Source organism: Zosterops lateralis (genome assembly GCF_965231275.1).
Source record: "Zosterops lateralis genome assembly, chromosome: 1".
Classification (NCBI taxonomy): Eukaryota; Metazoa; Chordata; class Aves; order Passeriformes; family Zosteropidae; genus Zosterops; species Zosterops lateralis.
The window spans coordinates 126,050,310-126,064,324 of record NC_139762.1 but is presented as its reverse complement, the minus strand read 5'-3'; the positions used below and the strand labels follow the sequence as shown (position 1 = coordinate 126,064,324).

At 42.7% G+C, this 14,015-nt stretch overlaps 1 protein-coding gene across 1 annotated transcript in view; it reads left to right on the top strand.

Annotated features, from left to right (window-relative positions):
• The window catches only part of CNGB3 (cyclic nucleotide gated channel subunit beta 3), a gene marked incomplete at both ends in the record, with an annotated part of 88,109 nt that overhangs the window by 58,436 nt on the left and 15,658 nt on the right, over positions 1 to 14,015 (top strand). Inside the window, one exon of the mRNA XM_083859665.1 lies at positions 1,462 to 1,584. Within this exon, the coding sequence (XP_083715791.1) occupies positions 1,462 to 1,584 (123 nt within the window). The remainder of the gene's footprint in view (positions 1 to 1,461; positions 1,585 to 14,015) is intronic.

Below are 14,015 nucleotides of genomic sequence, written 5' to 3'. Positions count from 1 at the left end.
AGGAGCTAAAAAATCCTAAAAACCCCAACCTTTTTGTGCAAACTATTGAATATTATTTTAATGTGGCAATCTTGATTTGGTCTGAGATTGGTATAGCCACACTTTGAGCAGTAAGTCACCAATTAACTAGATAACATCAAATTAAGCTTCTACACAACAAGTGGATATAGCTGGGGAAATTCTCTTCTCAAACTAATTAGTGTGAGTGTGTAGGAATAGAGTTAACAACTTTCATTGTGATATATTCAGTAGATGTCGGGAGAAATATAACACAGCAAAGGTTTCTGGAATCTTCACTCAGACCTCAGGAGTCTGAGTCTTTCATGGATTCAAACTTGAACAGAAGACCTAGCATAGGCAATATTGCAACATTACTAAATAACAACAGCTCTCTGCTGTTCTCTATAGCTTTGCAATCCTAAACAGAGCTGTCCTGGAAGTGCACCAATTTTTAAACAGAAAAATAGCATTAAGTTGTGAGCATCATAAAAAAAAAGAGTATGCTTAGGTAGATTATATAATGGCATGGAGAGGCCAAGGAGGGCATATAAAGGTACCTGTAGAAGCAGCAAAGTAGTGCTCAATGAAGAAACCACAAAGATATTTGCTCCCATTAGCTTTGTTTATAGACCCAAATTAGTTAGATCTTATTAAATTCTCATAAAACCACTTACTCAGTTATTCTGCACTCCATACTGCATTGAATTGTGGCAGATAAACTCATTAACCACCAGCCTATGTTTAGGCAAGTCCTGCACTTTTCCTGCTTATTTATCCCCTGCTTGTATGAGTATTTCAATAGAGATATAAATCCAGAAGATCTTTCTTTTGATCTCCATGCACTGATCAAAGGATATACAATGAGATCATTATTGTATTAAACAGAAAGCTGTTTGGTGCTTAAGTAGTTCATCATTGCTGTTCTTCAAAGACCTGGCCATAAGCATAAGAACTGGGATTAGGAATAACTCCTGCTGTAGTGACTCAATCATACGACGTAGAGGATCTACTACAGGTTTTATACTACAGGTCTTGTAAAGCAGTTTATTTCTGACCTCAGACATTTCTTGGCTTTGGTTCACAGATTTAGAGCCTATCTTGGACAGAGTTTGGGAAACACATTATTTTTTACCCTGTACCCTCATTAATGTAGCTTCAAATTTCTGGAAATAGTCATAGCCATTTAAAGAAGTGGACTATAAACTCCTCAGGGAACCATAATTTAAAAGTTACTCCATGTCAAATATTCTAGGGAAGATATTTATTTGACCTTGAACAGATGTGAGAGATGGGTAACTGCCAGCTATTTTTTTCATAGAATCAATACAGGTGGGGAACTACTTAGTGTATGTTTAACATTAACATTGTTAATCCAAAAATGTAATGGGTTTGATGTTAAAAAAAAAAAAAAAAAAAAAAAATAAAATTAGTTGTTTTACAGGAATCTGTTGACTTTTATAGGGTCATTCGAACAACTGGATACTTGCTGTTTATCTTGCATATTAATGCATGCCTGTATTATTGGGCTTCAGACTATGAAGGAATTGGCAGCACCAGATGGGTGTATGATGGCGAAGGAAACATGTAAGTCCTTTTCTTTTGCAATAGATTTTTTTGATTTTGCTCACTCTTGCCTTCTCATCCTTCTCCCATGACACTGCTTGCAGAGTATGCCTTTACTTCTTTAAGTGCTTGGATAGCAAACTTTTAGCATCATGACTGCTGATGAGCAGCTTTCAATGCTAACACATATTTGGAGGGCAGGTGCAGTGACTAATCCGTTCACCACTTTCAGCTTTTATAGGTTTATGAGTCAGTGCTAAGTGCTAATTTAATTAAACATTTAGAAAGCAACAAGGGTCATAAATAAAGCTTACTGATTACATATGCACATGGGAACTGTTAGAAGGACTGTATAGCAATCCCTCAAAGGAAACACAGGGATAGTTTGGGAGGTTTTTTGTAGCCACATGCACTGTGTCATTAAAGTGCAACATTTTAGTCCCTCTATACCATGGTGATTGGTCTGAAAAACTTCCACCAGCTCTCTCTGATCTTTTGAGAAGGTCATGCTTAAACATGTGGCAGAGTGTCTGCAGGGGAAATGACAGTATTTTGGCACAATTTTCCACAAACTCTTTGTGACAGCACTGGTTGGGGGCCAATAAGGACCATTTATTAAGATGATGGAGAGGAAATAAGAGAAAAAAGCAAAGTCATAATATATTCTGTATATAGTTTTGTAAAGATATATCTACTAGATTCAGTTGTATGAACATTCATTTCTTTCAAAGGCTATAATATAGTTAAAGCCACAGAAGCTCAATTTTCTTTGATTACATTCCCTGCAAAATCACACATAGTAACCTACTTGTCCTGGATTTGTGAGATAAGAATGTATTCTATTTGCCATCTGTTGGAGGTGGGGGGCAGTTATCTTATCTCTTCCAAGAACAATGTCTCCCTCCGGGGAGATGTCTCCTGCTAATGGGCCATTAAGTGACTCACTGCATGACTGATAAGGTACATCATCCCATTGTGAGATGCTCCACCCAGAAGGAGGAACCAAGCATTCCTACCTGCATAAAATAAGCTTGGTCTAAGCCATCGGCCCAGTTTTTCTTCACTGGATTCCCAGAGGAGCAGCCATCTTCGCTGGATTCCCAGAGAAGCAGCTTCTTCCCTGCTGGATTCCCAGAGGAGGACCAGGCCCATCTACTCTATCACCAGACCTTCACAGAGAACTATACCCTTCTACAGGATCTCTGCTTCAGCAGCATTTCATCTGCCACTGCAGGAGGCACAGCCACCATCCAACTGGACTTTTACCAACACCCTGACTCCTCAGGGTGTCAGGTTTTCTGACTGTATCAGTAGTTTTGTTTGTACTAATTACATTTGTTGTTCTTTTTTTTCTATTTTAGTTTTTTCTAGTAAATAACTATTATTCCCATTCCCATACCTTTGCCTGAGAGCTGTTTTTTTTTATTTTGAAATTGTGGTAATTCGGAGGGAGGGAGGGGGTTTACCTTTCCCACTTCACAGGAGGCTTTTGCCTTCCTTTACAGACTCCTGTCTTTTCAAACGAAGACACTACTGCTGTCATAAATTGCCTTCTAAACAACTTTTCACGTCTCTCTTGGAGATGTGCTCCTCCTGTTTGTAGTTTTGTCAGACTTCACAAGTTTGGTGTCAAGTCACTGCCTTGAAGGATAAGGAAATTGCCTTTGAGAGAAAAACACCCATTGTGTAAACCATCACTGATTTTTTATAAGTAGAGTTATCTCTTAAAAAAAAAAAAGATGTGTCTGAAGTTCCAATGGGCCATTAAAATACACAGCTTGAGTACTGAAGTCAGACATCTGCAAGCAGGGTCATGGAGCTTAGTGGAATCATTTATGTAAGTGAAGTTATAGATGGGTGTTTATTTGCAGGATTGAGGTTTCCAGAAATCTGACAAGAAAAATGCAGAAGCAATTTCCATTATAGCTATCTTTTGTTAATATGATTCTTGGAAATATTTGTCTCATACCCAAAAAATAAGATACATAAGAATAAGAAACCTGAAAATTCTGAAAGTAGAGAGTTTACTTAGTCTTGAAGTTTTTTAATACTTCTTCAGAACAGTCTAGAGAACAGGCAGGAAAGAATTACCTGCTTTTAACAGAGAAAAATATTTCACGTTTTTCTCAGAAAACAATTGGTAGAAATTATTTACTGTCTTTACCACAGTCAGTGCAGTTGTGCCCTCACAGTGGCCAGGTTTTTTCATATTTTGTGATACCTTTTCTGTGAGGAGACAAAAAAAAATGTTCTCAAATGAAATCACACTGCAATCACATGGAATTTAGAGCAGATTTGTTTTACAAACAGTGATAATAAAATGATTATTCAAGTTCTGCATTAAACTGAGATTCTTAAATAAAATGCATATTTGAATATCCAAACAGCCAAATACAAGAAAAACATTGATTTGTTGGAATGAGTCCAGAGGAGGCCGCTAAGTTAATCACGGGGCTGGAGCACCTCTCCTATGAAGACAGGTTGGGAAATTTGGGGCTGACTTGAGTAGAGGAGGCACTGGGGAGAACTTACTGTACCTTCCAGTACCTAAAGGGGAGCCTATAAGAAGGCAGCACAGGGAATTTTTCAAGGACATGTAGAGAAGAACAAGGGGGAAATCCTTTACACTGAAAAAGGACAAATTTAAAATAGATACTAGGAAGAAATTTCTTACTATAAGGGTGGTAAGGCACTGGAACAGGTTGCCCAGAGGGGCTGGGGACTGTCAATCCACGGAGATCTTCAAGGCCAGGCTGGATGGGGCTCTGAGCAACCTGGTCTAGTGGAAGGTGTCCCTGCCAATGGTAGGGGGTTGGAACTGAATAACCTTTAAGGTCCCTTCCAACCCAAACCATTCAACAGTTTTATGATATATCCATCCAAACCTCATTAAGCCATTAATTCACTTCATCTTGACAATTTTTTGGTGAGTGTATGACTTTAATCCTTTGCCTGTATCTAACTCATATTGGAATATATAGTGCCATGAACAAGGAACTCCAAAGATTATTCTAAAACAAGCTGCATTTCATAAAGTATAGCTTTGTATCCCACTAACAGTAAATGCTGACTGTGTGGATTAGTCATCACCTTAGAGAATTAGACAGGACATAAAATCTAATCATCAAATGTCTGAGGATTTTTTCACACACCGAGGCATTGTGTGAACATTAGTTATAATTGGAGATGTAAGTGAATTTAACTTATCAGACAAGATACTTCTAGGTATATTCATTTATTAGGAAAGCAGATATAAGAACAATTTGTCAGGAAAAGTGACTTGTACTGCAGCATATAATGGCACAGCAGTGAAGTTATAATTTGCTTTCACAGAGCATTCAGGGTTGACAGTATTTGAAGCAAAATATGCCAGTAGTCTCATAAAGAATGGGAACATATTCAGAAAGAAGATTAGGGAAACATATCTACTTAGCTAATTTGAAAAAATGATGGTAAGCAGTTTGACAAGTAAACCAAAATTCTAGCTGTCTCAGATAACATTGACCCACAGAAAATGATCTGGCACTGACTTAGTGGCATTAATGCTTTATGTGGAATCCTCACTGTGTCTATAAAGTATTGCTGGTTATGGCCAAAACTGGTTTTAATTATGTTAAACTCCTAGGATTTTTTTTTCCTTTTCCAGGCTAAAAAGAATAAACAGACAGCAGTTTCCATTATTAGTTTGATTACATACATATTCCTGCACATGCACACTAGCTGGTGAGTGTCCTGGGTTGCAGTGTAGGATGTACACAAAGTATTTATTCTATCACCATCTACATGAACTGTTGAAACCAGGTGGACTAGTGTTTTCCCAAGCCCCCTGCCTTTTCTGCTAATGGCCTTTGGAGTGTCTTCTGCTAATGGCCCATTAACGCCTTTGGGGGTGTCTTCTGCTAATGGCCCATGAGTCACGGGTAACTCCCTCCAGGGGTTATCTCTGTTAATGGGCCATCAAGGACCCATTTCACACTTCTCATGCTATTGTGAGATGCTCTGCCCAGGGGGAGGAGCCAAGCATTCTCACCTGGATATAAGCTGGTATGTGGGACAGTGCAGGTAGCACTTATCCACTGGATTCCCAGAGGACCAGAGCTACCAGACCTGTCTACAGGATCACTGCTTCAGGAAGAGCACCTCACCTGGACTGCTTCCACCATCCTGCTCAGGTTGTATTCTGACTCTGTCAGTGATCCTTTGTGTTATTGTATTTATTTTATTTTACTTTTTACCTTTTTACCTTTCTTGTTATTAAATTATATCTCTGACTTGGAGCCTCTCATTCATTTTGCTTTCAAACCACAACATTTTTTGGTGCCCAACGTGGGGCACAAGGCACTGAGAAAAGTCAGAACTACAGTTTTGTATTTGAGAAGACACCTGTTTGCTATGATGCTCAACATGCTTACATGTGTCTTATACCTATCTCTCTATATTTTTCCACACATGGGGTACTATCTGCCGGTCTTAATGCTCCTGTGTAGACCAGGGTATGGTACTAAAATTGCCTTATTAGTCTACTATGTCCATTGCTTGATAAACTCCGAGGCAATGAACAGCATTCAGAATATATACCCAGTTTTGGATTCGTGTCCTGGTCTAGGATGCTACATCTGGGGCCTCAACAATCTCACTCAGCCCCTGTGGGGAGGAGTAAAGAATGATTTTTTTCCAGCTTTTTAGGCACCACACAGCAGTTTTTGAAAATATTGAGTACCCTCTGGATGCCAAGGACAGTATTATGTTATTGTCATCCCTGCTTTCTCTTCTCTGCACAGCCCTTTGTTTTTTCTGCACCATACTTAGGAAGAAAACACTACATGGTGTGATACAGCGTGTTCCTAAGGAAGAGGAAGAGGGAAAGAGAAGCAAATCAACAGTGTCTGCATCTACACAGACCATCGCAGAGGAGAAAGAAGCCAAAAATGAATCAACAGTGTCCGTGTCTACACAGACTGTCACAGAGGAAAAGAGAACCAAAGGCAAGGCAACAGTGTCCTCATCTACACAGACCACCACAGAGGAGAAAGAAGCCAAAAGTGAGGCAACAGTGTCCACATCTACGCAGACTGTCACAGAGGAGAAAGGAACCAAAGGTGCCGTCAGCATCTCCACACAAACTGTTACTGAACTGGAACAACCTAACCAGTAGCAGTTGCCACCACTCAGAAAAAGAAGTCAAGGAGCAAATCAGTCCGCGTAGTGACTGACGAGGATGCAGCAGGACCTTCGCAGCCAGCAGAGGAGACAGAGATAGAGATTATTACTTGCTCTCCATCCCTGGGTGAGTTGCGTGACCTACGAAGGGAATTCACCCGCCAGACCAACGAGTCCATCCTGACCTGGCTACTCCGCATCTGGGACGCTGCAGCCAATGACACCATTCTGGATGGAATTGAGGCCAGGCAACTGGGATCGCTGTCCCGGGATGTGGTCATTGACCAGGGGATTGGGAAAACCCAAGAACCTCTCAGCCTCTGGCAGCGACTGCTAACAAGTGTGAAAGACAGATACCTTTGTAAAGAAGACCTCCAAGTGCACCAAGGCAAATGGAGCACAATAGAACAAGGTATCCAACGCCTGAGGGAATTGGCTGTGCTGGAGATCATTTTTTCAGAAAACGAGAGATTTCCTAAAAACCCAGATGATGTCCAGTGCACATCACGGATGTGGCTGAGACTTGCACGGCTTGGACCAGAGATGCACTCACGTTACCTGGCAACACTGCAATGGAGGGAAGGTGAGGACAAGGTGGGTGTCTTGGCTAATAAATTAAGAATTTACGAGGACACTGTCATCGCCCCAGTTCACACCCATGTCTCGTCTGTGGAAACAAGACTGGCTGAGCAAGTCTGGAGCTTGATTGAAGAAGGCCATCAGAAATTAAAAGAACTTAAGGAAGAAATTTACCATATCTCACCAGAGCCGACGAGAGTCTCTGCCATTAGGAGCAGGCATCCCCCAGCCAGGGAGAGAGGATACACACCACGAGGTAACCTCTGGTCTTTTCTTAGAGAGCATGGAGAAGATATGAAGAAGTGGGATGGAAAACCCACTTCTGCTTTAGCAGCCCGGGTACGTGAACTGAAAAGAGGAACACCTACCACAAGAAGCCCATCTAGAATCAAGATTGCCCCAGTCTCTCAGAACTCCAGACGGTACAGGAATGATGATATGACTGATCCTCTGGAAGGGACCTCAGAAACATACGTACAGGAGGAGAACAATGTATGCCATGACCAGGAATAGGGGTGCCCTGCCTCTAGCCAGGAAGAGGAAAGGGATAATCGGATCTACTGGACTGTGTGGATCCGATGGCCTGGCACATCTGACCCACAAGAATATACGGCGTTGGTTGACACTGGGGCCCAATGTACCATGATGTCATCAAGGTATGTAGGAACAGAATCCATCTCTATTTCTGGGGTGACAGGAGGGTCCCAGGAACTGACTGTATTAGAGGCTGAAGTGAGTTTAACTGGGAACGAGTGGCAAAAAACACCCCATCGCGACTGGCCCAGAGGCCCCATGCATTCTCGGCATAGACTATCTCAGGAATGGATATTTCAAAGACCCGAAAGGATATCGTTGGGCTTTTGGAATAGCTGCAGTTGAGAAAGAAAACATCAGACAGTTGAATACTTTGCCTGGTCTCTCAGATGACCCCTCTGCTGTGGGACTGCTCAGAGTCGAAGAACAACAGGTACCAACTGCCACAACAACAGTACACCGCCGCCAATACCGCACTAACAGAGACTCTGTGATTCCCATACATGAGATGATCCGTAAACTGGAGAGCCAAGGGGTGGTCAGTAAGACTCATTCACCTTTCAACAGCCCAATATGGCCTGTGCGTAAGTCCAGTGGAGAATGGAGACTGACGGTGGATTACCGTGCTTTGAATGAAGTCACACCACCACTGAGCGCTGCTGTGCCAGACATGTTAGAGCTTGAATATGAGCTGGAGGCCAAGGCAGCAAAGTGGTATGCGACCATTGACATTGCCAATGCCTTCTTCTCCATTCCTTTGGCAGCACAGTGCAGGCCCCAGTTTGCTTTCACCTGGAGGGGCGTGCAGTACACCTGGAACCGACTGCCCCAGGGGTGGAAACACAGCCCCACCATCTGCCATGGGCTGATCCAGGCTGCACTGGAGAAGGGTGAGGCTCCGGAACATCTGCAGTACATCGACGACATCATCGTATAGGGAAACGCCCCAGGGGAGGTCTTTGAGAAAGGAGAGATAATCCAAATTCTGTTGAAAGCTGGTTTTGCCATTAAACGAAGTAAGGTTAAGGGACCAGCTCAAGAAATCCAGTTCCTGGGAGTCAAGTGGCAAGATGGACGTCGCCAAATCCCCACAGAGATAATAAACAAGATCACTGCCATGTCCCCACCTACCAACAAGAAGGAAACACAAGCTTTCCTAGGTGCCATAGGCTTCTGGAGGATGCACATTCCTGAGTACAGTCAGATCGTGAGCCCTCCCTATCTGATTACTCACAAGAAGAACGATTTCCACTGGGGCCCTGAACAGCAACAAGTCTTTGTTCAGATCAAACAAGAGATTGCTCACACAGTAGCCCTTGGCCCAGTCAGGACGGGACCAGATGTGAAGAATGTGCTTTACTCTGCAGCCGGGAACAACGGTCTGTCCTGGAGCCTGTGGCAGAAGGTGCCTGGGGAGACTCGAGGCCGACCATTGGGATTCTGGAGCCGAAGTTACAGAGGCTCTGAAGCCAACTACACTCCCACTGAGAAGGAGATCTTGGCCGCCTATGAAGGAGTTCAAGCTGCCTCAGAAGTGATTGGCACTGAAACACAGCTGCTTCTGGCACCCTGATTACCAGTGCTGGGGTGGATGTTTAAGGGAAAGGTTCCCTCCACACATCATGCCACTGACACCACATGGAGCAAATGGATTGCTCTCATCACACAGCGCGCCCGTATTGGAAACCCAAATCGCCCTGGGATTCTGGAAGTTATAACAAACTGGCCAGAAGGTGAGAATTTTGGATTATCATCTGAAGAAGAAGAAAAGCAAGTAACGTGTGCCGAGGAAGCCCCACCATACAATGAGCTACCGGAGACTGAAAGACGATATGCTCTCTTCACTGATGGCTCCTGTCGAATTGTAGGTGCTAACCGGAAATGGAAAGCTGCAGTTTGGAGCCCCACACGACAAGTTGCACAGGCTACCGAGGGACAAGGTGGGTCGAGTCAGGTTGCAGAGCTTAAAGCTGTCCAGCTGGCTTTGGATATTGCTGAATGAGAGGAATGGCCGAGGCTCTATCTCTACACTGACTCATGGATGGTAGCTAATGCTCTGTGGGGATGGCTGAATCGCTGGAAAAAGGCCAACTGGCAGCGCAGAGGAAAACCCATCTGGGCCGCTGACATTTGGCAGGACATCGCTGCCCGAGTAGAGAGACTGACCGTGAAGGTTCGACACGTGGATGCACACGTACCCAAGAGCCGGGCTAATGAGGAGCATCGCAACAACGAGCAGGTGGACAAAGCTGCCAAGGTGAAAGTATCACAGGTGGATCTGGACTGGCAGCACAAGGGAGAACTGTTCTTAGCTCGTTGGGCCCATGATGCCTCTGGTCATCATGCGACATACCGATGGGCCCGTGACCGAGGGGTGGACCTTACTATGGACAGCATCTCCCAGGTCATCCACAACTGTGAGACCTGCGCTGCAATCAAACAGGCCAAGCGAGTGAAGCCTCTGTGGTATGGTGGACGATGGCTGAAGTACAGGTATGGGGAAGCCTCGCAAATTGACTACATCACCCTTCCTCAAACCCGCCAAGGAAAGCGCTACGTGCTGACCATGGTGGAAGCCACCACTGGATGGCTGGAAACCTACCCTGTGCCTCATGCCACTGCCCGGAACACCATCCTGGGCCTGGAAAAACAAGTCCTGTGGAGACACGGCACCCCTGAGAGAATTGAGTCGGACAATGGGACCCATTTCAAAAACAGCCTTATAAACACCTGGGCCAGAGAACACGGTATTGAATGGATATATCACATTCCTTATCACGCACCAGCTGCTGGAAAAGTTGAACAGTGCAATGGACTACTAAAGACTGCCCTGAAGGTACTTGGCGGGGGGACCTTCAAGAATTGTGAAATGAACTTAGCCAAAGCTACCTGGATGGTCAACACCCGAGGGTCTATTAATCAAGGTGGTCCTGCCCAGTCTGAACCCTTGCACACAGTGGATGGAGATAAAGTCCCTGCAGTACATATGAAAGGGATTTTAGGGAAGACTGTTTGGATTAATCCTGCCTCAGGAAAAGGCAGACCCATCCATGGGATTGTCTTTGCTCAAGGACCTGGTCACACTTGGTGGGTAATGCAGAAAGATGGGGAAACCCATTGTGTACCACAGGGAGACTTAATTTTAAGTGAGAACAGTGTGTAACATTTTATTCTCTATGTGTATGCATATCTTTGTAAGAATGTACTGATTTGGATATGATGTAGATGGTAATAGAATAAGGGGTGGATTATGTCCTGGGTTGCAGTGTAGGATGTACACAAAGTATTTATTCTATCACCATCTACATGAACTGTTGAAACCAGGTGGACTAGTGTTTTCCCAAGCCCCCTGCCTTTTCTGCTAATGGCCTTTGGAGTGTCTTCTGCTAATGGCCCATTAACGCCTTTGGGGGTGTCTTCTGCTAATGGCCCATGAGTCACGGGTAACTCCCTCCAGGGGTTATCTCTGTTAATGGGCCATCAAGGACCCATTTCACACTTCTCATGCTATTGTGAGATGCTCTGCCCAGGGGGAGGAGCCAAGCATTCTCACCTGGATATAAGCTGGTATGTGGGACAGTGCAGGTAGCACTTATCCACTGGATTCCCAGAGGACCAGAGCTACCAGACCTGTCTACAGGATCACTGCTTCAGGAAGAGCACCTCACCTGGACTGCTTCCACCATCCTGCTCAGGTTGTATTCTGACTCTGTCAGTGATCCTTTGTGTTATTGTATTTATTTTATTTTACTTTTTGCCTTTTTACCTTTCTTGTTATTAAATTATATCTCTGACTTGGAGCCTCTCATTCATTTTGCTTTCAAACCACAACAGTGAGCTAAATCTATAACTAACAGCTATACACAACACTCAAACCACAAGCAAAATCATCAAAGTAGCTCTTCTGCAAATTTATGCAGGCTCTATTCTTTTCTGGTTCTTGTCCAGACTCTAAAGTGTTAATGTCAGTCCGAGATTGGAGCTCTTTTGCACAGCAGCCTTCAGCCAAAGCCTTTGACCTGAGATGTAAAAGGCAGTCAACTTGACCTTGGTGCAACACACCCAAATCAGCCACCCATGGGGTTTCCAGCATTAAAAGTACACTTGTGAGTTTGAGTTAGACAACATCTCACTCTCTCCTAATGCAGAAACACTAATGCATCACTAATGCAACACCAGAGTGTAGAGTCTACACAAGGACAGTAGCAGAGGTAGGGAGCTGAAATTCTTATGCAAAGCCTCCAAGTCAGCAGTAAATTTAGGCAAAACAAATCATTTCATTTTGCTCATGGTATACTTCTGCTGTTTTCAAGTCATCCACAAGCGATCTGTAAAATTCTTTGGTAAATTTAAGACATCTATTTGCATCCCAATCATGTTTCTCTGTAGTTTGCTTTCTTTCTGTTCTGGGCACAGACTTAGCGGACATCAGTAAGTCCCAGAAAGCGTTCACTGTACGTGTCTAGAACAAATCCACTCCTTTGGTATGCATTGCTCAGTGCACAGTGAGGCTGGCGAATCTTGAAATGTAGCTCGTGGGTATCAGCTGTGCATTGCTCTTGCAATAGGTCTGATGTGTCACTATCACTGTGCTTGCTATGCAAAGACAGTTTTGTGCTTCCAGACAAGCTGTGGATTCATAGTTGAACTGATATGTCAGACTTTCAGACCTGCTACCCACAGCTATACTTTTTATGTAAAAGCTTTATAGTTTGCTCTGCTGTGTCTAGAATGATGAACACATCATTCCAGAAGACGTACGAAGAAGGAAGTCATTAGTTTATAAAGGCTGCTGCTTCACTCTGCTTAAACCCATCCTGGCTGTAATCTCAGGGGAGTCAAACATGATAGTCCTGAAACTGTGCTTCCCTGGGCTGAAATGAATATGTGAGTACCACCTTAAAAGCTGAGAGACACATGCACAAAGACTTGATTTACCTGCACTAACTAAAACTATGAAAGAACTTCAGCATATTCTGAAATGGACTTTTCTGAAAAAGATATTTCTATTGACATAATATTACAAGGTATCTTATTTGCAGTTTCTGAATGTTTTCATACTGAGAATTTTTTAAGGAAAAACCTAGTAGTTGGATTGCCTGAAGGATAAACATACTCTCTATGATGTGCAGAGGAAAAAACCCTTTCTTGTCTCATGACTGTTGTTTACTTCAACAGAAATTTTATAGTAGGCTGGTAAGCTGTATAGTGAACAGTGATAGTTTCCAGACACATGCTGGTAGGAAGCAGAGCTGCTAATACTGTTGAAATAGGAGTTGTTTTTTCTGGCTTTCCTTAAACAAAATTTACAATCTCATTTCCCCCTTTCTTACGGAAAAAAAAGCTGCTCTGTATTTCAACTGTGCAACTTCCATTTCAGATAAAAATAGAAACAAAAATGTATAAACGGAGATAAACCTGTTCCAAAGACATAGAGAATATCATGTGCCCTGCCAATAGAAAGTTTCTTTTGAAGTAAAATCACAGAAGAATACAGTATATTAACTAAATTTTAGGAAAGGGTAGGAAGATATAAAAAATAAAAAAAAAAATGTATTTTGGACAAAGAACACTGCAAAGAAGAATGTGACCCCTAAATTCCTCTAAGAAACTGCTTTCATTCTTTGTACTCATTCCCAGAATAAAGATTATGTTGTCTATCATGGTGGAGTTTGCAAACTTGGCATACAATTGAAGGTGAGGGAGTTGCTTAATTACTTTTGTTTCCTAAAGTAAGAATCACAGAATTAATGTTAATTTCTTTACATTTATATTACCCAATTATACATGCTTCAAGTACCACAGCATTCTCAGTTATGGCAAATCAATATAATATTAATATGCTTTACATAATTCCCCTCAGCTAAGCTGGAAGCATCATTTTATGCTTAAATCTGTAATTCTTTCAAAATGGACCTGAGTGTTTTTCTTATTATTTGTTTATGCTACAGAAGTCCAAGAAAAAGCTGCCACTTATGCACACTTTGCTGGAAACATGCATATCTGATTGTCTTTTTATTCCAAGTGAAAATGTTATTGTGGCATAATCCAGCAGTTCATTTCACATGCTTGACAAGGAAAAATGATAAGATGGAAAATACGCAATGAGTTTTTTATTTAAGACTCTGCATGGTCAGTTCTGAATGTTAACATCTAAAACTAGAAAACTATGGTAAAAG